Genomic DNA, 25,162 nt, shown 5'->3' on the forward strand with positions numbered 1-25,162 from the left:
ATAGTGAGGAAAGGGGTATCATCCTACCTTCAAGGGTGATACCTGAAGCACTCCAGGACGAGCTGAAGCTTCCTATTAGGACACAGCTACCTCCCAGCCTGCCCCTGCATCCAGGCTGGCGAACTACCTCCTGTGGCTTCCTCCAAAAGCATCTCAGTACTCCATCACTCTGTTAAAGGCACGTTGCTGCGGTTCCTGTCGGTTCCAATAAAGAACTGTAAGTTGTTTTTGTTCAACCTCTGCCTCCGTCTGGTCCCTGCTACTCCGGCTGTCACCATCACGGGCACCCTGTCCACCACACAGAGACTCATACTCTAGACACCAAAGGGTTGCCCCAGGGAGATCCGCTATAGCAGCCTCTCCCTCATCATTCCTTGCCAACACCACCCTGCTGGAGACCTGCCAGGCTGTAGGACAGTCCTCCGGTTCCCCATACCAAGCACCGTGACACTAGCGTGCCTAGGCCGCAACCGCCAGCCACTCAGGTACTGCGGGCCCCGGCTGACTCCAGGCCCCCAAGAAAAGGCTAGGCCCCGGTGGGGGATGTTGCACTTGTCTGGCGGGTGCTGAGGTGGCAGGTGTGTGTTACGTGGGACTGCATGTCTGGTGCTGAGGTGGCATGAGGTATATGTTACATGGGACTGCGTGTCTGGCGGGTGCTGAGGTGGCATGAGGTATATGTTACGTGGGACTGCGTGTCTGGCGGGTGCTGAGGTGGCAGGTGTGTGTTACGTAGGACTGCGTGTCTGCCAGGTGCTGAGGTGGCAGGTGTGTGTTACGTGGGACTGCATGTCTGGTGCTGAGGTGGCATGAGGTATATGTTACATGGGACTGCGTGTCTCGCAGGTGCTGAGGTGGCAGGTGTATGTTACGTGGGACTGCATGTCTGGCGCTGAGGTGGCATTAGGTATATGTTACGTGGGACTGCATGTCTGGTGCTGAGGTGGCAGGTGTGTGTTACGTGGGACTGCATATCTGGTGCTGAGGTGGCATGAGGTGTATGTGAAACAGGACTGCATAAACAGTAAAAACACGTAAAAAATGACAGACACAAATTCAATTAATAAAAAACCTAAAAAAAACGCCTCCCCCCAACACAGACACCAAAAAAATAAACCAAAATTTCTTTTAAAAAAAAACATTTTACAAAGCAACTATCCTGGATTTGCAGTGTCAGCTGCAGTCTGGCCACTGGGGCTCGGCGGCGGCTGCCACAGTCTGGTCACATGGGGAGGGGGATACATTGTGCGTTAACCGCAGTCTGTACGTTTGGTGTCAGCGGCGTTAGCCACAGTGTGGTGGTGGGAGGTTTCGGAGGGCCGCAGTCTGGTGGTGGGAGGTTTCAGAGGGCCGCAGTCTGGTGGTGGGAGGTTTCAGAGGGCCGCAGTCTGGTGGTGGGAGGTTTCGGAGGGCCGCAGTCTGGTGGTGGGAGGTTTCGGAGGGCCGCAGTGTGGTGGTGGGAGGTTTCGGCGGCCGCAGTGTGGTGGTGGGAGGTCTTGGCGGGCCGCAGTCTGGTGGTGGGAGGTTTCGGAGGGCCGCAGTGTGGTGGTGGGAGGTTTCGGAGGGCCGCAGTGTGGTGGTGGGAGGTTTCGGCGGGCCGCAGTGTGGTGGTGGGAGGTCTCGGCGGCCACAGTGTGGTGGTGGGAGGTTTCGGCGGGCCGCAGTGTGGTGGTGGGAGGTTTCGGCGGGCGCAGTCTGGTGGTGGGAGGTATCGGCGGGCCGCAGTCTGGTGGTGGGAGGTTTCGGCGGGCCGCAGTCGGGTGGTGGGAGGTTTCGGCGGGCCGCAGTCTGGTGGTGGGAGGACTCGCCGGCCGCAGTCGGGTGGTGGGAGGTTTCGGCGGGCCACAGTCGGGTGGTGGGAGGTTTCGGCGACTTTGGTTGGGGGGTTGGGGGAGTCAGCTCCAGTCTGGGCAATGCATGATGTAACATCACTATAACTGCCTCAATTTGCTATTTAAACACAGAAGACACTGACACATGATTTTCTTATATAATTAGCGTCTATCAACATTATATACAGCTATGAGTTATATACTTGTATTACTGAAAATGTCATACTCCTTCCCGGCTAAAAATACTCCTCAAAAATAGTAAGAGGAGTATTATTACCCTTCTAGAAATATGTTGGTGCGACCTCTGGTTTTATGATTTTCCATTGTTTCCAATTACTTTAAGTAATCAACATATCTGTGCAAAGGCCAAATCATGGCTCCAGGGTTAAATTGATATTCCACTATCTCCCATTGCTTTTATCCAACAGAAACTTTAGTTCCAATAGATATAAATCTGCCCTAGTCATCCGATGGAAATGCATGAGTATGGCTCACTACAATCAGGCTCGGACTGGCCCATCGGTGGACTGGAGGATCCTCTAGTGGGCGTCAACATCAGGCTTCACCAATAATACACAAGCATCCGATGCCGGCTATATTGTGTACTATTACTAGAACTGCCAGGGGCCTTCTGTGTTAATTAGTCTCTCCAGTGTCAGATGGGTGGTTCTGTCCTGACCCCTCCCATATGACAATATAGAGCCGAAAATGATGAAATTGAGTGTTCAGGAAATGTGGGGACAAGAGAAAAAAAAAATTCTACCCGTGCCACAGAATTAGTGGAACTTTGGAGATTACAGGTTGCAAATAGTTGTGGTTGGTGGAGATGACGATAAATTCCTTTTCATGACAACACAAATTTTTGTGCAGAACTACAGTATGTGAATTACATATGTACTGTATAGATCTGCAAACCATACATCATCACTGACCTGAAGATCAGTCCATTCCATCTGCTGGGTGAGTGCAGACACCATATCTATAGACTCTAGGTAGAGATCATTTATCTCCCTGACGCTCAGTGTGGTGGCTATACGTCCTAATACTGTGATGTGATGACTTCTCCATTCAGGCAATGGCCCCCAAACCTTTGAGTTTATATTTAGAGATTTAAAAATAAAAAAAATGAAATCACATAAAGTTACATGGCTCGTCATTCCATGGATCATTTCGCTATTAGATACATCATTACTATACCGTTTTTGCCTTTTCCTTTAAAACGAACAGCTGAGATTGGTTGAATCTTCTTATACTCCCGAGTATGTGGACACATTTGGCAAAGGTGTCTATGGTCATGCACTGCAGCTCTTCGTATGTCCAGAACGCATTGGCTTCACCCAGTATCAGCACTGTAGCAGCAGATGGCGCTCTATTGCCTATACAATCTATACATAAACAAATATGATATGATGTATATTAAATCACCAACAGATAATAATAATCTTTATTTATATAGCACCATCATATTCCGTAGCGCATTACAAATCAATTTTATACTTTCCAAGGACACATCTGGCTAAATGATGTTAGATTTGGCTATGAGTCCTAATTAGTATTTGGATATAGCGCTATATTTTATTATTATGTCCTAAAAGGACAATACCTTTAACCATAAGGGTTCGGTTGCATCTGTGCTTTTAGAGAATAACGGAACTATAACTCATTTATGTTGACCCCAAAGGATTTTTCCATAACACCATTATTCATATCAATACTTTTGCATAATTTTTTTCTAGTAAAAGATAGAAGCAACATAGAAGGTAGGATTCCATTTTTTTCACCTGAAAGGGGTTGCAATAAGTTTGCTTGTTCTCTCCTATCCACAGGATCGCAAGCTGATCGGTTATGAGCGGCAGTTCGACCATGTGTCCTACCACTCCATTCATTGGTATGGGAATGTCAGAGGTGGCCAGGGGCGGCTTAAGACTGCTATGGGTCCTGGGCTGTATGAATATTAAAGCCCCTACAAATCTGGAATCACTTCCTACATATGGTGCTAGAATTAAGCTCCTTGAGGAATGGAGGATGCATCCCTTCTCCCTGCTTTCAATCTGTGGTTTCAGGACCTTTGGAGGATCTTCAAAAGTCCTAAAATGGCTTTTGTGTACATGTGTATTGAGAGCAGGAATAGACGTATGATAATTTCATGGGCGAAGGCCCTTCTCAGTATAAAATTTGGTGGGTGGTTTGGTCGACCATAGGCCTGCTAGAAGGCTTGGGCCCCGGGTTACTGTCCAAATCGCCTATATTATAAAGCCCTACTGGAGAGGGCAAAGAGCTGAGCTCAGAAAATTGAATGGAGCTGCTGGACACATGCTTGATCTGCAGGGAAAACTCTTACTTTCTTACACTAGTCAATAGCCTCTCACTCAGACAAACCAGTTCCCTGCGCTGTACTGAAGAGACCCAACAAGGGCGAAACAGCGCTGTCTACAGCTGGGAATCTCTTTCTTCTGGAATAGATATACTGTTTTATCTTCCATCTTACTGTTATAACATCTTTTTTTTTTTAAACAAATAATAAATCATTAAAAAAAACAAAAAAAATTAAAAATAAAATTCAGAACTGAAATACATGTGAGATACGATAGATTTTCTGGTTCAATATCTTTATTTTATTTATTATCCTAATATAATTGGAACTTTAGCTGTAGTTGCATGTGAACATAGAACCAAATTGCAAAACATTGAAAGAAAAAAGATAAAATTGCACTGTGCATGATGTGTAGATAAAGCTGAATTTTATTTAGCAGCTAAATCCCAGAAGCGACGTCATTAGGAATTCTTATCTCTTAGATTTTAATAATTCAGGCTATTTGATAGCTGAATAGGCATTTGTTTTTGAAGGCTGTCAAACAATGAGGCTTTTGAATACCTGAGAGAAGAGGAGAAATGGCATCCATATGACGTCTGCAAAATGTGACTAGCTGGCAGGATAATAAGCGTTACCTGCTGCCTGGTCAGGCTCAGATATGTTGGCATCATGTAAGTGAATGGCATGGAATAATCCTGATAGCATCTCATCGCTCTGAGCAATGCCCACTGCTCCGGATACAATCTCTGATACCAGCTTCTGAAACTGAACACAAGAGAAGACGATACAAACACACACAAAATGTCATCTACACCACTGCTTTCTAAAGAAAACATTTATTCTAGTGACCGAGACTTGACATTTAGAAACTTCTAACATGTTTAATTTTGGAACATTTTAACACCTCCTGAGTATGCGCCGAGAAAATGCGGGAGAATGTCGCTAACAAATTGCCGTACAATTATCATACTGAAAAGATAGCTCCTCTGTAAATACTGTCATTTACTCATTGCATAATTGGCAGCTTTATTAGTGTTTCACCTGTTGCTTATTGAAATGAAAGGTTCATGAGATCCGTCACAAGAATTTTAAGTATACATTTTTCTGACAACTATTCTATCGTCATAAAGAAGAACGAAAGTTTGTTACTTGTCCAGTGACCTGGTAACTCATAGATGTCCCTTTAAAGTAATTGTACAGGGTACGGAATAACAAGCTGGTCCAACTGCTGGGACCCCAACCTATGAGAGGAACTGAACTCCCAGCAATCTGCAGTATGGGGGTCCCCTTCTCACTTATGGAGTGGCGGGTCATGCATGTGTCCTGTCACTCCATTCAAAGGTATTGGAGCATCGGAAATTGCAAAAGTTGAGCTCTGCAATTTCTGACACTCCCATAATATTGATTGGAGCCGTAGGAATATTACGTGATCCACCTATTAAAGAGAACAAGACCCCTGCTCTCTTAATTGCTAGAGGGGCCCTTTCTCATGATCGGTAGAGTTACCAGCAACTCGACCCTCACCAATCAGCTTGATATCCCCTATTCTGTAAACTTGGTAAAATTCCTTTAAATAGGACTTTTTGACACCTCCAATAAGTCTAAGTGTTTGCATGCTATAAAAATACAGCTTTTTTGATTATGAAGAAGCCCCTTCGTTCCGGAACAATCAGAGCAATAATTTTCCGCACCCAATGGGGGTCATTTACTAAGGGCCCGATTTGCGTTTTCCCGACGTGTTACCCGAATATTTCCGATTTGCGGAGATTTTCCCTGTATTGCCCCGGGCTTTTGGCGCACGCGATCGGATTGTGGCGCATCGGCGCTGGCATGCACGCGACGGAAATCGGGGGGCGTGGCCGAGCGAAAACCCGACGGATTCGGAAAAACCGCCGCATTTAAAACAATAAAAGTGTCGCTTGGGACGCGCTTACCTTCACTTGGTCTGGCCTGGTGAATTCCAGTGCGGAACGATGCTTTTTAGCGCAGCAGCGCCACCTGGTGGACGGCGGAGGAACTACCTTGATGAATCCCGGCCGGACCCGAATCCAGCGCAGAGAACGCTCCGCTGGATCGCGAACGCACCGGGTAAGTAAATCTGCCCCAATGTGTTAATGGGGTTCTTTCTATTAGGCTATCAAGCAAATTCATGCTATCGGCTTTCATTCAGGATCTGCCCCCCTTCCCATTTGACCGTAACGAGCCTAACATTCTGGGTTCCAAAACCTAAGGCACTGATTGTTTCAAAAACCCCAACTGTGCTAGATTAGTGACATAGCATTTATAGAAGAATGTGAACAGATTATTGGGGCAGATTTACTTACGCGGTCCGTTCGCGATCCAGCGGCGCGTTCTCTGTGGTGGATTCGGGTCCGGCCGGGATTCATTAAGGCAGTTCCTCCGACGTCCACCAGGTGTCGCTGCTGCGCTGAAGAGCATCGGAATGCATTCAAGTACACCGGCCTATTCCTAGTGAAGGTAAGTGCAAGCTCCGCGTCAATTATTTTTTTAAATGCGGCGGGTTTTCGTTCGGCCACGCCCCCCGATTTCCGTCGTGTGCATGCCAGCGCCGATGAGCCACAATCCGATCGCGTGCACCAAAATCCCGGGGCAATACAGGGAAAATCGGCGCAAATTGAAAATATTCGAGTAAAACGCGAATCGGGCCCTTAGTAAATGACCCCCATTGAGTTACTTAAGGTGGAGAAAGTCACATATGGACTCCCTTCACCTAAAAAACTGATACCACCGAATGTTTGGAGAGAAAATTCAGACTGCAACCGAAACAAAAATTGGACGGTTTCTTAGAGAGGGGTCTTTGATTGTGGCACAAGGGCCTATGAAATTGAACTAACTACAATTTCATAAAGGTAAAATAAAACTGGGTACACCAGGTTTTTCTTTGTCTAATTTTGCATAGAAGAATACACCCAAAAAAGTGTAGGGAACTTATAAGCAAAGGAAAAGTGTCGGGATTCCAAAGCTGGATCCAAATTAAGCGACCAAAAAAAAGAGCTTAAAGGACATCTTAAAGGACATTTATCACCAGAATCAAGGACTGCAAACCAAGCACACTGACATACTGCTGTGTGTCCCCTGACAGGATCTGCTATTCTTTAAGCTTCCAATGCCCTTGTTTTTAAGAAAAAAAGGCATTACAATTATGCAAATGAGCCTGAGTGGCTCGTTGAGGTTTATTGCATAATTTTAAAAGCCTTTTTTGTAAAAACCAGGGCATAAGAAGCGAAAGTGGATACTGCCATAGGGGGCACACACCAGTATGTCAGTGGGCTTGGTTTACAATCCTTCATCCTAGTGGTAGATGCAATAGAATTACAAAATAGAAGCAAGAAGAAGAAAAAAATTGCCAAAAAACTAGCAGAAAGCCAATAATAAATGTCCCCCAAAGAGCCTATCACTTTAAAAATCACAGTGTATGTTGGATAAAGGAAGCTTATTGTATGTATGGATTGAAACAGCTGTGTTTATTAGGTCAGTAATTCAAGGAGAACTCCAACAGTGATACCTTCTCCGTCATAGTCATAATCTCCTCTTTTGACAGAAGATTCCAGTAAGGTGCCAAATCTTGCACTGTTTCAGACGTCCAGTTTGATGGGTTCCTACACAGAAATCAGATACAGTCAGAAGGCAATGCTTATGTTCTTTGGACACAACACTGGCATATCGATAGGATGTAGTTTACCCAAAATGTTCCAGAATTCTGTATTTAATTGCTTTATTCTGTTCTTGGCTGAGGTCTGAGCACTCCTTTAACTGATTTAGCGCTGCCTCAATTACATTGGAGGATATCCCGGTCTCTATGATGCTCGGAGACAAGTGACAGATGAGATTCCCAAGTATATCTAGTTGATACACATCAGCAAGAGAATTGTTCTGAAAGGCAGAGTGATCCATTATGTATACTTGCTTGTATAGATATGTCTGACAAGGCATTATAGGCCAGATTATAGATTACTCATTCTGTATACATGACTTATCTACATAGGTGGCCTTTATGGTGCGGATGAAAAGACGCCACTTCTCCACAAGACAACGTCTATCTAAAAAATTATCTTTAATTATGCATTGGGCTGCTTAAGCTCCCCATGGAGATGCGGTGCAGAGACTCTTACCAGGCACTGATTGACTTTGTTAATTACGAAATCTTTCTTGCTTGCATGTAACAGCAAATGGTTAAGATCCGTCTTCCTTAGGCCAATTAACATCTGTTTGCAGAGTGGGTGAGAAGCAAAATATTCTGTTCTAAAAGGGAAAAGGTGATTATCAAATTACAATGTAGATGACTGCAGTGTGATAGAGCAAAGCAGCTTTGTGCTGTTATGTTTTAGGCTGTTGCTAAATTTATATAAATTTGCATTATTTGTGAACCTAACCAGCATAGCACACTAAGGCACATTTACTAAGGGGCCGTCGGACGCATTTTCGTTGGGTTTCCAGACTTTTTCTGTTTTGCGCTGCATTTAACTGGGTTTTTTGGTGCACACGATCGGATTTTGCCGCAATTTTGCCGGCGACTTTCATGCGACACAAATCGGGGGCATGCCCGTCGGACAACCCGACTGATTCGGACTGAATGCGGGATTTAACATTCAAAATGTTGTCGCAAACCAAGCACTTACATACACCGGGAAGAAGATGGAGAACTCCGGCGGACCTGAGCGGGGAAGCGACACATGCAGGGAATTGGACGCACGATCTTATTGAATCGCGACAGCTCCGAATCCTCGTCGGACAACACACCTCGGGGATTGCGACGGGACAGGAAGGTAAATTTGCCCCATTATCTCCATATGCTTAAAGGTAAAACATGTATCCTAACACATTGGTTACCCATAATTATCTGGATTGTACAGGTATTTAAAGGCAATAATTAAATCATAATGGGGCTTATTTAGTAAGGGTCGCGGGTCACACTTTTGTCTGACTGTTCACGGTTGTCGGGATTTGCGCAGCTTTGACAGGTATTTAACAGGGGTTTGCGCTTGGATTTTGTCGCACGCGATCGGATTGTGGCACAGCTCCACCGGCTTTCATAGGACGTGCCATAGGACAATTCAACTGATTCGGACTGAGCGCAGGATTTAAGATTTAAATTGTGTCTTAAGACAATGCACTTACATGCGCCATGAAGAAGAAGGTGAACTCCGTCGGACCTGAGTGGGGAAGCGACACATGCAGAATATCGGGTGCATGATCTTAGTGAATCGCGGCACAGTGCATTATCGGCCAACAATGTCCTTTCGTGAACTCCGCGAGACTGGGTAAATGTGCCCCATCATGCCTAATGCATGTTTAATTCTATCTCTTCTATAAAATCGCTAAATACTTTACATTTAAAAATGCATACACTGAGTCTCCCCCTAGAGGTGGCAGAAAGAATTATATTATTTGGTCTTTCACCAAACACCCAGAAGCGGGAACATCCACGATATATGTCTATAAATATGTCTATATGAAAATAATGTTATAATCCACACATAAGGAAGGTAGGGAAATGCTATAAAGACAGTTATGATTCCCTGCTCAGCCAGTAGCAACCACGTATGTGCAAATTTAGGAGCGCAGTGTGTATTATGTCTACTATCACCTGAAAACCCCCTTTCAAGTGGTTCTTCTCATCAATGACATTGGTGGTATTTCACTAGGACTGTACCATTGTGACCTTAGAGTGGACTGTAGGTGCGGCCATTTCATAAATTTTTGGCTTCACTTAGTTTTTATTTACTAGTTGTTGTTTTTTTTGCTGTTCATTCACAGTATAGATATAAACCCTGTATAGTCATATGTAAAAATAACACATACTGGTCCACATTTATCAAAACTTGTGCAGTCTGTACTATGTGCAGTTTGCCTGTGAAGTGTGCAGGTGGCGCCAAATGAATCAAAACTGATGCCCGCTCTTATTAATCTGGCGCATCCTGCACTGCCCTGAAAGTGTGCTTTTTTTTTTTTTGGTGCACTTTGTTTATGCTGCAGAATTGAGATACAGACAGAATTGTAGCGCACGGTCAGACTAATCACTAACACATCCCTTTAGATGCACATTTTTTCTGTCTTGTTGGATACAGAGCAGCCGCGACACAAAACCGGCGTAGACCCTTTATAAATACATGTGGGCCACTGTATCAGATGATAAAGTTACTGCAAATTCTAGAAAAATGGAAGTCTTGTAGTAACACCCATCCTTAAAGTCGCATCCCCTTCTCCTCTTATATATATCCTATAACGAGAACAGAACAAGTGTATTCCTATCCTCCACTTGTGGCACCGCTGCCGGGTACTGAATGACCCAGGTGATATAATAGAATTCATTTCTCATCGCTGCAGTAAAGATCAAAGCCGGATGTTTCTTGCCTTGGGAAGAACTAAGCGATGCGTCCTCTTTACTCATTTACATAAGCTGCGGCATACCATCACAGGTTTTTCTCCCCAATCCTTTGAAGTTATAAACTTACGGAAGCACAGCCAGCAGGAATGGTGGGATAGTTGCTTGGGAAACCCTCCAATATTTCCATGCCAGACAATGGATCTGAAAATTCAGACAAATATGACTACATACATACAACATCCGTCTGGTATTATTTATTACATGGGTTGTCACTCACATGACCACTGCCAAACACCAACAGGTGTGGATATAGACTGCTATGACAATGGGTTGTATACAAATTGTAGACCCTCCACAAGTCTTGATACAAGGTGATACAGTTGACCCCAAGTTACCTGATGCGGAGAAAGTAATGGCAGGTTCTTCTCTATGACTTTGTAATGATTCAAGAAGCTGGGTTTGCTCATGTTGTCTATATATTCACATGTCAGTCCTTTCACCAGCTGCCCTGTACTAGAAAACATGAGGGATAAAATAAGCTTTACTATGAAAAATTAAAGGTGGTAAATATTTTGCCGTGGGGGGATAAAATGTTTGCATGACCCAGTTTTAACCAAACCTTGGCCCATCCAATTTCTCCTGAGAACAGACAAATCTGTTTTGGTGACGTCTTTTACACAACTTGTACATTTTACCATTATACTTGGTTTAGTTGATAAATAGAAAATAATATAAAATAAAATTAGATATTTATCATCTTGGTTTTCTACTCTTATTGGCCAATTGGGAGGTCCCTTGGAGATATAATGGTTAAGTCCAATCTAGTTCATAGTTGAAAGATGAATTATCTCTTGAAAATGTTGAGCACTTTACCTCAGAAGATTCACCAGTGGTACATGGGGTGACAGTAAGTCAAACAAAAGAAGGGCCTACAACAGAAAATACATAAGTGAAATCATACATATGTGGCTTCAAAGGACTCCTGGAAGAGAGGATGGAAGTCCTGAATAAACAGCACACAGTTTATACAGTCTTCAAAACATACATTGGTACAGGAAAGCTGTCAATCACTGTGTGTAGGATAGGTAATGTGGTACAGTGAGCTGTATAAGGCTGAGCTATCTGCTGTGAGATGGGAGGGTGTGTGGCTGAGGGCGGGATGTAGCAGGAGTGAACTGTATTAGACCAAACTGTCTGCTGTTTGATGGGAGGGTGTGTGGCTGGGCTGAGATGCAGTGGGAGTGAGCTGTATACGGCTGAGCTGTCTGCTGTGAGATAGGGGGTGTGGCTGGTGTGAGATCCAGCTAGAGTGAGCTGTATAAGCCTGAGCTGTCTGCTGTGAGGAGGTAGGTGTGTGGCTGAGGGAGGGATGTAGCAGGAGTGAGCTGTATAATAGTGGTGTGTCATTCACGAACGAGTCGGCACAAAGAACCGGCTCTTGTTCGCGAATGGCGGGAGCCGGCTTCCCTCAGTGAGCCGATGGCTCACTTAACCCCGCCCCTAACCGGCTCGTCATGCCCCCTTTAACCCGATGAAATCAGGTTAAAAGTGGAGTGGTGTGGGGTTACTCACTGGCCTGAGGCTCCCTATTATATATTTAATAGGCAGCCATTCAGGAGCCAGAAGAGCCGGCTCTTCTTAGTTCTTCTTCTAAGAAGAACCGGAATTCCCATCACTACTGTATAAGACTGAGTTATTTGCTGTGAGATCGAGGGTGTGGTTGAGGGAGGAAAGCAGCAGGAGTGAGCTGTATAAAACTGAACTGTCTGCTGTTAGATGGGAGGGTGTGTGGCTGAGGGAGGGATGCAGTTGGAGTGAGCTGTATAAGACTGAACTGTCTGCTGTGAGATGGGAGGGTGTGGCTGAGGGAGGGATGCAGCAGGAGGGAGCTGTATAAGACTGAACTGTCTGCTGTTAGATGGGAGGGTGTGTGGCTGAGGGAGGGATGCAGCAGGAGTGAGCTGTATAGGACTGAGCGGTCTGCTGTGAGATGGCAGGTTGTGTGGCTGATAGAGGGATGTAGCAGGAGTGAACTGTATCAGACTGAGCTGTCTGCTGTGAGAAGGGAGGGTGTGTGGCTGAGTGAGGGATGCAGCAGGAGTGAGCTGTATAAGACTGAGCTATCTGCTGTGAGATGGCAGGTTGTATGGCTGAGGGAGGGATGTAGCAGGAGTGAGCTGTGTTAGGCTGAGCTGTCTGCTGTGAGAAGGGAGGGTGTGTAGCTGGGGAAGGGATGCAGCAGGAGTGAGCTGTATTAGGCTGAGCTGTCTGCTGTGAGATGGGTGGGTGTGTGGCTGAGGGAGGGATGCAGCAGGAGTGAGCTGTATTAGGCTGAGCTGTCTGCTGTGAGATGGGTGGGTGTGTGGCTGAGGGAGGGATGCAGCAGGAGTGAGCTGTATTAGGCTGAGCTGTCTGCTGTGAGAAGGGAGAGTGAGTGGCTGGGGTGAGATGCAGCAGGAGTGAACTGTATTAGTCTGAGTTATCTGCTGTGAGATAGGGGGTGTGGCTGAGGGAGGGAGGCAGCAGGAGTGAGCTGCCTGCTGTGAGATAGGAGTGTATGTGGGTGAGGGAGGGATGCAGCAGGAAAGAGCTGTATTAAGCTGAGCTGTCTGCTGTGAGATGGGAGGGTGTGTGGGTGAGGGAGGGATGAGGCAGGAGTGAGCTGTATTAAGCTGAGCTGTCTGCTGTGAGAAGGGAGGTGTGTGGCTGAACCCCCTCAATTCCTGGAACCTTGTCTGCTGTGAGATAGGGGGTGTGGCTGAGGGAGGGAGGCAGCAGGAATAAGCTGTCTGCTGTGAGATAGGAGTGTATGTGGGTGAGGGAGGGATGCAGCAGGAGTGAGCTGTATTAGGCTGAGCTGTCTGCTGTGAGAAGGGAGAGTGAATGCCTGGGGTGAGATGTAGGAGGAGTGAACTGTATTAGTCTGAGTTATCTGCTGTGAGATAGGGGGTGTGGCTGAGGGAGGGAGGCAGCAGGAGTGAGCTGTCTGCTGTGAGATAGGAGTGTATGTGGGTGAGGGAGGGATGCAGCAGGAATGAGCTGTATTAAGCTGAGCTGTCTGCTGTGAGATGGGAGGGTGTGTGGGTGAGGGAGGGATGAGGCAGGAGTGAGCTGTATTAAGCTGAGCTGTCTGCTGTGAGAAGGGAGGTGTGTGGCTGAACCCCCTCAATTCCTGGAACCTTTAGTTGAGGCAGGTGCATGCATAGAGAGAGGGTGTTGACTCTATGCATTTTACACAGGTAGATTTTTAAGAGTGAGCTCTGCTGTGTGTAGCCATCCTTGCAGACTATATGTACTATTGGTAAAATAATTTAGTTTATGGATATAATAGGCAGCAAAGAAAAGTTGGCAAAAGTATATAAAATCTTCAAAAGTACCATGCTTTCAATAAACAAATACTGTAATGCTACTTTTTGTGGTAATTGGTACTTCAAGCAATATTTTGAATGACCCTATCACTAGAAATACTTAGCCACCATTAATTATACCTATAAGTCCCACATTAGACATTGACGGCAGATATACTACAGTATACGGATGCTCATGGCATTAGGTTAAACATATAATTACCTGACTCTTTCTCATCTCTTTGTCATTGAGCTCTGTAACGTCCAGGTTCCTTTGTGTCCGCAGTTGTGAGAGAGACACTTGTTTAAAGAACGCTCCATTCATGTCCCGCAGGACTGTCAGAAATTCTCCAGAAGACATCAGCTAATTAGAAGAAGCACAGTAAGGACGTATGACTGGTGTGATAGCGCTACCATGACGTTATTGTACGGTATTGTTGTATATGGCATGAAAAGGAACAATCTGTTACTATGAGTCATTGACTAGAGCCGGAGATAATAAGAAGGTGATGTCTTTTGAAGATGGAGCTTCACAAAGAAATGTTTTATCCATTGTAATGTCTACATTTTATGTGATGTACTAAATATGAGGTAGATATCAATAGCAATAATATATTCTGTGGAACAAGCCCCTTTATTAAAAAAGGAACCTGATTGTCAAGAGCCTTCTGTTGGTACTCATTGGGGCACATTTACTAAGGGCTTTGTGCCGCACTTTTGTCGTATTTAAGAATTGCCTGCGCTGCAATTGTGTCGCACGAGATGCTTTTGTGGCGCAGCTGCACTGGCTTCCATGCGACGCAAATTAGGGGGCGTGCCGTTGGACGGTCCGACTGATTCGGAAAGGTGCACCACAAAAAAGATGGCAAACTCTTTTGGACCTGTGCAGGGAAGCAATAGATTCAGGATTTCTGGCGCATGATCTTAGTGAATCACCGCACACAGCATTATACATGGAAATAGCACTTTTAGTGCATTTTCCGTTTTTCTAAGTAAATGCGCCCCACTGTGTTGACCAAGGGAATGTTATGTACCCCAAAATATGCAGTGCTTTCTCTATAAATCATTCAATCTTATTAAAGTGATTAATATGACACCGGTCCGTAGCATGCGCAATGAAGCTAGAGGATGCCATGGCAGCTTCCTTGAAACAACCAAGTGTGATGTGCCTTATTATGGGCCAAACGGGTTGTGTTTAGCATTTCAGCACCAGCTACATGGATGGAGACAGAGGGGCAAATTTACTTCCCCGATCCTGTCGCTATCCTGTGGTGCTTTGTCTGACGAGGATTCGGCTCCAGTGCGATTCACTAAGGTCGTGCGTCCAATTTCCTGCAGGTGTCGATTCCGTGCCGAGGTCCGCCGGAGTTCACCTTCTTCTTCCTGGTGCATGTAAGTGCGTGATCTTGCAACACATTGGGGGTCATTTACTAAGGGCCCGATTCGCGTTTTCCCGACGTGTTAGCCGAATATTTCCGATTTGCGCCGATTTCCCCTGAATTGCCCCAGGATTTTGTTGCACGTGATCGGATGGTGGCGCATCGGCGCTGGCATGCACGCGACGGAAATCGGGGGGTGTGGCCGATCGAAAACCCAACGGATTCGGAAAAACCGCCGCATTTAAAAAAAAAAAAATCTGTTGCGGAGCTTGCACTTACCTTCATTCAGCCCGGCGCGGTGAACTCCAGCGCAGCAGCGCCACCTGGTGGACGGCGGAGGAACTACCTTAATGAATCCCGGCCGGACCCGAATCCACCGCAGGGAACGCGCCGCTGGATCGCGAATGGACCGGGTAAGTAAATCTGCCCCATTACGGATTTTAAATACCGTGGTTTGTCCGAATCTGTCGGGTTCTGTCGCATGCAAGCCGGCGCCGATGCGTCACAATCCGATCGCATGCGCCATAAACCCGGAGCAATTCGGCGCAAAACGGAAATATTCTGGAAAACCCGACGGAAATGAGCCCCAGTCTGCGGTATCAGACCAAACCTGTGGAAGTGGTGTGACACTGTTTTTGGAAGAATGTTTCAATGTTTCTATCATTTGGGAAGATACCATTAAGGGTTAAATTATCAAAGGGTTAGAAATAAAGAATTGGTCTTTGCCTGACCTGTACATATATGTGATATTACTCATGAATTTCATGTTGAGATCAATATGAAAAAGCTTTTTAGATTGATTTACTAGGAGGTCAAACTGCTAAGTGCTCTAAAGTCTACCTGTAGAGAAACAGTCTTATTTCTCATAAGTTTAAAAGCAACTCAAAAAGATAAAGTAGAAAAGCTACAAATACAGAATCTTCCGCTATTTAAATGTGTAGATTGAATGTTTTCAGCTATTTTTGCCATTGCTTTAAACTAATGACGTCCAAGGTCATGCACAGGTTATTAGCTACACATATTCACACACTTCTCATTGGTATGAATCATAGATATTGGGGCTTATTTACTAAGGGTCCATAGATCGCATTTCCGTCCGGTTTTCCAATGTTTTTGGGGATCGTGCCGCTGGGACAGGTATTTAGAACATTTTGGCGCACGTGATGGGATTTTCGGCTTTCATGCGACACAAATCAGGGGGCAGGATGTCGGACGATCCGACTGATTCGGACTAAGCGCAGGATGTAACTTTAAAATGATGTTGCAAAATACTGCGCTTACATACACCGGGGAGAAGATGGTGAACTCTGGCGGACCTGATTGGGGAAGCGACACATTCATTTTGGGAACACTGAGGGACCGGGTAAATAAATGTGCCCCTTTATGTTACATGCTCAGACAGTCTTATCCCAAGCAATCTTATAATGAATCTATCCCACAGCACCATTTATCAATCTGCTCAGCTTCTCCTGCTCTATAGCATTTTGCTGGCAGATAGGACACTATGTACAATCTGCTCAGCTCCTCCTGCTCTATAACATGCTCCCTGCAGATAGGACACTATGTACAATATACTAAGCTCTATAACATGCTTCCCGCAGACAGGGCACTGGGGCACATTTACTTAGGGCTTTGAGACTGTTTTCTGATGCACTTTGCACGTTCTTTTTGGTGTTAACTGCTTGCATAGGTATTTAAGAAGTGTCCGTGTCACTATTGTGTCGCACAAGACCGTTTTGTGGCGCAGCTGCACTAAACAAATTAGCGGGTGTTCCGGGGCTCAGTCGGACCATGTGCCAGATTTAACACTCAAAGTCTGTCACACTCCTTATGTTAAAGGTGCACCATAAAAAAGTTGGTAAACTCGATTGGGCCAATGCAGGGAAGCGACAGATTCAATATTTTTGTTGCATGTTCTTAACAAATCTGTTGAGTTTCCCACATTCTTAGTAAATGTGCCCAGGGGCGGACTGGCCATTGTACCCACCGGGAATTTTCCCGGTGGGCCGGTCGGTCCTGGGCCGGTCTGGGGCCGGTCCGGAGCTGGTGCGGGGCCGGTCCGCACTCGCTAAAACTTTTCACATAATCCATAGTACCTGCATCGTACGATCGTACGATGCCGTTACTATTGATTAGTACACAGACGCAGCGCAGCACCGCTGCTTCTGCGTCTGTGTATAAACCCAGCTACACAGGTCGTGCAATCGACGTCATTGCGCGACCTGTGTAGCGTGGAGGAGGCTGGCACTTACCATGTCAGCTGTCGCCTGCCTCCCTGTAGCTCCGCGGCTTGGTGTGGAGGCGCGGAGCAGTGACGTCACTATCCCGCGCCTCTACACCAAGCCACCGAAGACCGAGGAAGACGGGAAGAAACTGCACCAAAGGGGTGAGTATGATGGGTTTTTTTTAAATTACAGAACCGGGGGCATTAATTATATGTCTGGGAGGGGGGGCTGCATTATTCTATATTTGGGAATGACAGTGGGCATAAATTATATGCCGGGGGGGGGGATTATTATATATATGGGGCTGGCAGGGGGCATAAATTATATGTCTGGGGTGGGGGGGATTATAGTATATATGGGGCTGGCAGTGGGCATAAATAATATGTCTGGGGGGTTATTATTGTATATATGGGGCTGGCAGTGGGCATAAATTATATGTCTGGGGTGGGGGGTATTATTGTATATATGGGGCTGGCAGTGGGCATAAATTATATGTCTGGGGTGGGGGGGATTATTGTATATATGGGGCTGGCAGTGGGCATAAATTATATGTCTGGGGGGGATTATTGTATATATGGGGCGGGCTGTGGGCAAAATTATATGTCTGGGGGGGATTATTGTATATATGGGGCTGGCAGTGGGCATACATTATATGTCTGGGGGGGATTATTGTATATATGGGGCTGGCAGTGGGCATACATTATATGTCTGGGGGGGATTATTGTATATATGGGGCTGGCAGTGGGCATAAATTATATGTCTGGGGGGGATTATTGTATATATGGGGCTGGCAGTGGGCATACATTATATGTCTGGGGGGGATTATTGTATATATGGGGCTGGCAGTGGGCATACATTATATGTCTGGGGGGGATTAATGTATATATGGGGCTGGCAGTGGGCATAAATTATATGTCTGGGGGGGATTATTGTTTATATGGAGCGGGCTGTGGGCATAAATTATATGTCTGGGGTGGGGGGTATTATTGTATATATGGGGCTGGCAGTGGGCATAAATTATATGTCTGGGGTGGGGGGGTATTATTGTATATATGGGGCTGGCAGTGGGCATAAATAATATGTCTGGGGTGGGGGGATTATTGTATATATGGGGCTGGCAGTGGGCATAAATTATATGTCTGGGGGGGATTATTGTATATATGGGGCTGGCAGTGTGTATTAATTATATGTCTGGGGCGGGGGGGCATTATTCTATATCTAGGGCTGGCAGGGGGGAATTAATTATATGTCTGGGGCTGGCAGGGGGCATTAATTATATGTCTGGGGCGGGCTGGGGCCATTAATTATATGTCTGGGGATGGCAGGGGGCATTAATTATATATCTGGGGCTGGCAGGGGGCATTAATTATATGTCTGGGGCGGGCAGGGGGCATTAGTTATATGTCTGGGGCGGGCTGGGGCCATTATTTTTATGCCTGGGTCATAGTAGGAGCTCTATCAATACTGGGTTGGGTCAGTGGTGGTGGTGGGGGGGGGGGGGGGGGGTTAAAGGAGAGAAAGAAGAAATAAATTATCCCTCCCATTACAGTTACATTATGGGGCACTATTTGTGTGGTACTAATATTGTAGAGGGCTCTATTACAGTATTTGGGGCACAGTATTGCTGGTAGCAGAAGAAGGGACAGTTAAGGGACAATGGGAAAGTGCAGAACATAAGACGTCTGTGTGGTAAACTCTGCAGGAAAGCTGTGTACCTGGAGGAAGAGACAAGGTGATGGTGGAACTAATGGAGAAGATGAGGAACGAGTACAATCCGAGGAGACGTCACCTGATGTCACTGGATGCAAAAGGTGAGGATCTCATGTGTTTTCTGTATATGATAAATACTGATTTTTTTCATGTTCGCTTCTGTGTATATATGTAGTATTATAGTAGTTATATTCCTGTACATAGGGGACAGTATTATAGTAGTTATATTCTTGTACATAGGGGGCAGTATTATAGTAGTTATATTCCTGTACACAGGGGGCAGTATTATAGTAGTTATATTCCTGTACATAGGGGGCAGTATTATAGTAGTTATATTCCTGTACATAGGGGCAGTATTATAGTAGTTATATTCTTATACATAGGGGGCAGTATTATAGTAGTTATATTCCTGTACATAGGGGGCAGTATTATAGTAGTTATATTCCTGTACATAGGGGGCAGTATTATAGTAGTTATATTCTTGTACATAGGGGGCAGTATTATAGTAGTTATATTCTTGTACATAGGAGCCAGTATTATAGGAGTTATATTCTTGTACATAGGGGGCAGTATTATAGTAGTTATATTCTTGTACATAGGAGCCAGTATTATAGGAGTTATATTCTTGTACATAGGGGGCAGTATTATAGTAGTTATATTCCTGTACATAGGGGGCAGTATTATAGTAGTTATATTCCTGTACATAGGAGAAGTATTAAAGGAGTTATATTCCTGTACATAGGGGGCAGTATTATAGTAGTTATATTCTTGTACATAGGGGCAGTATTATAGTAGTTATATTCCTATACATAGGGGGCAGTATTATAGTAGTTATATTCTTGTACATAGGGGGCAGTATTATAGTAGTTATATTCTTGTACATAGGGGGCAGTATTATAGTAGTTATATTCCTGTACATAGGGGGCAGTATTATAGTAGTTATATTCTTGTACATAGGGGGCAGTATTATAGTAGTTATATTCCTGTACATAGGGGGCAGTATTATAGTAGTTATATTCCTGTAAATAGGGGGCAGTATTATAGTAGTTATATTCCTGTACATAGGAGGCAGTATTATAGTAGTTATATTCCTGTACATAGGAGGCAGTATTATAGTAGTTATATTCTTGTACATAGGGGGCAGTAGTATAGCAGTTATATTCTTGTACATAGGGGCAGTATTATAGTAGTTATATTCCTATACATAGGGGGCAGTATTATAGTAGTTATATTCTTGTACATAGGGTGCAGTATTATAGTAGTTATATTGTTGTACATAGGGGGCAGTATTATAGTAGTTATATTCCTGTACATAGGGGGCAGTATTATAGTAGTTATATTCTTGTACATAGGGTGCAGTATTATAGTAGTTATATTGTTGTACATAGGGGGCAGTGTTATAGTAGTTATATTCCTGTACATAGGGGGCAGTATTATAGTAGTTATATTCCTGTACATAGGAGCAGTATTATAATAGTTATATTCCTGTACATAGGGGGAAGTATTATAGTAGTTATATTCCTGTACATAGGGGCAGTATTATAGTAGTTATATTCTTGTACATAGGGACAGTATTATAGTATTTATATTCTTGTACATAGGGGGCAGTATTATAGTAGTTATATTCCTGTACATAGAGTGCAGTATTATAGTAGTTATATTCTTGTACATAGGGGGCAGTATTATAGTAGTTATATTCTTGTACATAGGGGCAGTATTATAGTAGTTATATTCCTGTACATAGGGGGCAGTATTATAGTATTTATATTCTTGTACATAGGGGGCAGTATTATAGTAGTTATATTCTTGTACATAGGGGGCAGTATTATAGTAGTTATATTCTTGTACATAAGGGGCAGTATTATAGTACTTATATTCCTGTACATAGGAGGGCAGTATTATAGTAGTTATATTCTTGCACATAGGGGGGCAGTATTATAGTAGTTATATTCTTGTACATAGGGGGCAGTATTATAGTAGTTATATTCTTGTACATAGGGGGCAGTATTATAATAGTTATATTCCTGTACATAGGAGGCAGTATTATAGTAGTTGGCTTGCACATGGGAGAAGGTATTGTAGTAGTTTTATTTTGTATATAGAAGGCAGGATTGAATGTGTTATTCTAAATGTGTTATTGTAGCATTATTCCTGTACATAGGAGGCAGTATCAATATATTCTTTCTCTGAATTCTACATGTATGGCACAAGGGAAAGGTAATTAAGGCATAATTTACTGATCCACAGGTCACAATCCTTGCACATTCTATTCACTTACTAGCAAAAGATGTTCTTGTTTTGCATTAAGGCCATCTACCAACAATTTGTCTGTTATAACTCCACCCACATTATCTGACCACACCCACTTGTTTTGACTCCGCCCATAAGATGGGGCCACTTTTATATTTTTTTCCAGGGCCATTTTAAATTCCCAGTCCGCCCCTGAATGTGCCCCACTATGTCCAATTGGTTTACCTGTTCCTGCTCTATATAACATTCTGCCTGTTGATATGGTACTATGTACAATCTGCTCAGCTCCTCCTGCTCTAAAACATGCTGCCTGTGGATATGACACTATGTATAATCTGTTCAGCTCCTCCTGCTCTATAACATGCTGCCTGTGGATATGACACTATGTATAATCTGTTCAGCTCCTCCTGCTCTATAACATGCTGTCTGTAGATAGGACACTGGGGGTCATTTACTAAGGGCCCGAATCGCGGTTTCCCGACGTGTTACCGGAATATCTCCGATTTGCGGCGAATTTTCCTGAATTGCCCCCGGATTGTGGCGCATTGGTGCCGGCATGCACGCGACGGAAATTGGGGTGTGTGGCCTAACGAAAACCCGACGGATTCGGAAAACCCGCCGCATTTAAAAAAAAAAAAGTGTAGCTGGACACGCGCTTACCTTCACCAAGAATAGGATCGTGAACTCCGGCGGACCTCGGCGGACTTCAGCGCAGCAGCGACACCTGGTGGACATCGAAGGAACTGCTTTAGTGAATCGCCGGATGATCCGAATCCACCGCAGAGAACGCGCCGCTGGATCGCGAATGGACCGCGTAAGTAAATCTGCCCCACTATGTACAATCTACTCAGCTCCTCCTGCTCTTTAACCTGCTGTCTGTATATACAATTTACTGTGTACAATTTCTTCTCAGTAACTTGATGGCTATAGAAACAATTGTGTTATTAATGTGACATGTTCCCTTTATCAATTTACTTATGGTAAATAAATCTCAGGTTACCTTGCTCAAAATGCTTTCTTGTTGTGCGGGGGTAAAATATGGTGCATGTTGGAAGAGACCACTTTTGAGAGCCATTAAAAAATCCTGGGAATTCATCTCATACAATGAATCTGCACTGACTCCCGACACGAGTTCTCCCAGTTGACTCACATTAGAAAACGTCAAAACCTAAAATGTAAAATGATATTAAAGGACAGGTATTATGATAGTAGCCACAAAATACTGTGATTGACCAGGGACAATCCTCTTAGGGTTAAGAGCAATTGGGGATGAGTTATAGGGACACATAGGTGGTGGTCACGACTGGGTCCTATTGCCAAAGATCCTAAAAGCACATGTCATATAAGAAACACTAGAATTAGAAACATCACATAGTAGGACGGGGTAGTGACAGATTTTGCATTGTGGTACAGAGCCTTAGTACAAAAAGAGGACCTGTCAGCAGACCTTCAAGCCCCCTCAGGTAGAGTATGAAATGTTCTTTCTTGAATTTTATCTTATATCTAAAATGTTATCCGCTTACCTGTAAAAAAAAATCTACTCCAAAGTCATGTGAAAATGAACAAAGAAGAGACATATTTCCCAGAGATGAGTCAAGTTTAGAGACTGCAGTCAATTTAGATGTCCCTATCTTCAGTTCTATAGTACCTAGAAACATGATGCTATGTCATGTTAAAGAAAAGAATCTTAGATTTCATTTTGCATCAGGCTTGTGGTTCTGTGACATACAGAACCAAATATACAGACAGCTTAAGACAAATTTGGAAATGTGAGCTGTCTGTGTCTTTTAACTGTAGATCACAGAACCACAAACCTTATTCAATCTAAGATGAGATTCTTATGTTTCTAGGTACTACAGTAACGAAGAAAGGGCCATCTGAAGTCACACCTCTCCAGAGCCTTTAACCTTCATTCATCTCAGGAAAAAATGACTCTTCTCAGATCCTTTCCACGTGATTTTTGAGGATTTTTTTTTATAGGAAAAGGGGAGAGATTTCACATACAACAGGGAATTCTAGAAATAACATATTCCCTTCCAAAGGGGTATAGTAGTTTAGTGATGTAAAATCTGCTGACAGGTTCCTTTTAGGTTACATTAGCTTTGTGATATATATAATGCAGTCTCTTATGTGTTCATGGTTCCCAATAGTTTCTTGTATCTTCCTTGTCTTCTATTCTAGCCTTTCCAGTCATACTCTAATGTAGTTCTACTTCTGCTTTACCTTCTCAGAGTGGAGAAACTTCCTTGTAAGGATTATAATCTGGCTCTTTGTCCACCCTGAGACCTGCTGCAGTGTTAGGATAGCGTTCTGCACAGATTCCGGAGATAATGATTCCAGCTGGGATATGGTCAGTCCAACCACAGCATCGGAGAGAGAGCCCAGGTTTTCATTTAAGGTCTGATTCACGATAGCTATCTGGAGGAACTGAGACTTTAACTGTGAAAAGGACAAATATTTATTTTTATTTTAAATATATTATTAATAAAAAAAAACAAATAAGCCCACAAACAGCAATGATTGAGTTAAATATCAATTCTCTGTGTTTTGAAAACATAAATATAGTTAAAATAATAAGCACCAAAATGAGTAGAGAAGGGGTGGAGGACTATAGGGGGTGGGTTTCAAGGCCGCTGGCTTTTGGGGATTGGCCCTACTATAGCCCCGATCCCCTGATGACGTTGGTTTCACCGGCAAAACATGTTGGGGGGGCTAGAGTGCGTTTTTTAAGTGTCATGCTTATGGCTGCGAATAAGAAGGATCACTGCAGGGATCCAACAATGAAAAGTATATCTTTTATAAAGCTTGGGCGCACGTGGGGGGGGCCTCTTTCCTTCTGTCCCCTGGACCAAAGCGGCGAGATGGATCTTTGGTTTCCTGACACACAGATTCTGTTCACATCTGTGTCATTGCTTCCTGTGGAAAGCGTAACGCTGCTAAATTGGGATTTATAGCAACGAAGTTGTGCTATAAGAAGTACAATATGTATTATGGGGTAACACTATCTATTATATAACTCATATTCTACTTACTTTCTGTGCTGACACAATAGGGCTTATTTACTAAGGGTCGGGACTTTCCGACATTTTCGGGGTTTGCATGGCTGTGACAGGTATTTAACAGGTGTCTGGGCTGGGATTGTGTCGCACGCGATCCGTTTTTGGCGCAGTGGTGCCGGCTTTCATGCTGACAGATATCGGGGGGCGTGCCGACTGATTCGGACTGAGCACGGGATTTAACTTTCAAATTGTGTCGCAAGACAATGCACTTACATGCACCGGGAAGAAGAAGGTGAACTCTGTCGGACCTGAGCATGGGTGCGACACATTCAGGATATCGGGCGCACAATATTAGTGAATCGCAGCATAGTGCATTATCGTCGGACAATGCACTTTCGGTGAACTCCAGCGGTCGGGTAAGTAAATGTGCCCCACTATGTCTCATTCCTCATTATGGATGTTGGCTCTTGGAATGCAGAAACACCAAATGTGACCCCAGAATCAGAGAATCTACTTCATCAGAGAATCTTCTCGTCGGACAATGCACTTTTGGGGAACTTCGTCGGACAGGTAAGTAAATGTGCCCCAATATCTAATTCCCAGTTTTCTAAGAGCCGGTGAGTGAAGACTGGCTGCTATGTTGTAGCCCATACACTGCTCATACTAAATCTGCTCCTCAACAGAATCATCATAAAGGATTTTATAGAGAAGCAACTGCAGAATGAAGCCCTTAGGTTCAGACAGAAATGTACTATTT

General features: G+C 44.3%; 1 protein-coding gene across 1 annotated transcript in view; it reads right to left on the bottom strand.

Moving 5' to 3' along the window:
* Positions 1–25,162, bottom strand: part of OTOA (otoancorin) — a 49,142-nt gene that overhangs the window by 10,284 nt on the left and 13,696 nt on the right. The window contains exons 10-21 of the mRNA XM_072120570.1: positions 23,630–23,845; positions 22,407–22,574; positions 14,066–14,206; positions 11,369–11,424; positions 10,891–11,008; positions 10,623–10,696; positions 8,280–8,409; positions 7,850–8,040; positions 7,673–7,766; positions 4,782–4,911; positions 3,030–3,217; positions 2,765–2,920 (exon numbers count right to left, since the gene is read on the bottom strand). Coding sequence (XP_071976671.1) covers positions 2,765–2,920; positions 3,030–3,217; positions 4,782–4,911; positions 7,673–7,766; positions 7,850–8,040; positions 8,280–8,409; positions 10,623–10,696; positions 10,891–11,008; positions 11,369–11,424; positions 14,066–14,206; positions 22,407–22,574; positions 23,630–23,845 — 1,662 coding nt within the window. The remainder of the gene's footprint in view (positions 1–2,764; positions 2,921–3,029; positions 3,218–4,781; positions 4,912–7,672; positions 7,767–7,849; positions 8,041–8,279; positions 8,410–10,622; positions 10,697–10,890; positions 11,009–11,368; positions 11,425–14,065; positions 14,207–22,406; positions 22,575–23,629; positions 23,846–25,162) is intronic.

This window comes from Engystomops pustulosus, chromosome 8 (genome assembly GCF_040894005.1).
Source record: "Engystomops pustulosus chromosome 8, aEngPut4.maternal, whole genome shotgun sequence".
In the NCBI taxonomy this organism is placed as follows: Eukaryota; Metazoa; Chordata; class Amphibia; order Anura; family Leptodactylidae; genus Engystomops; species Engystomops pustulosus.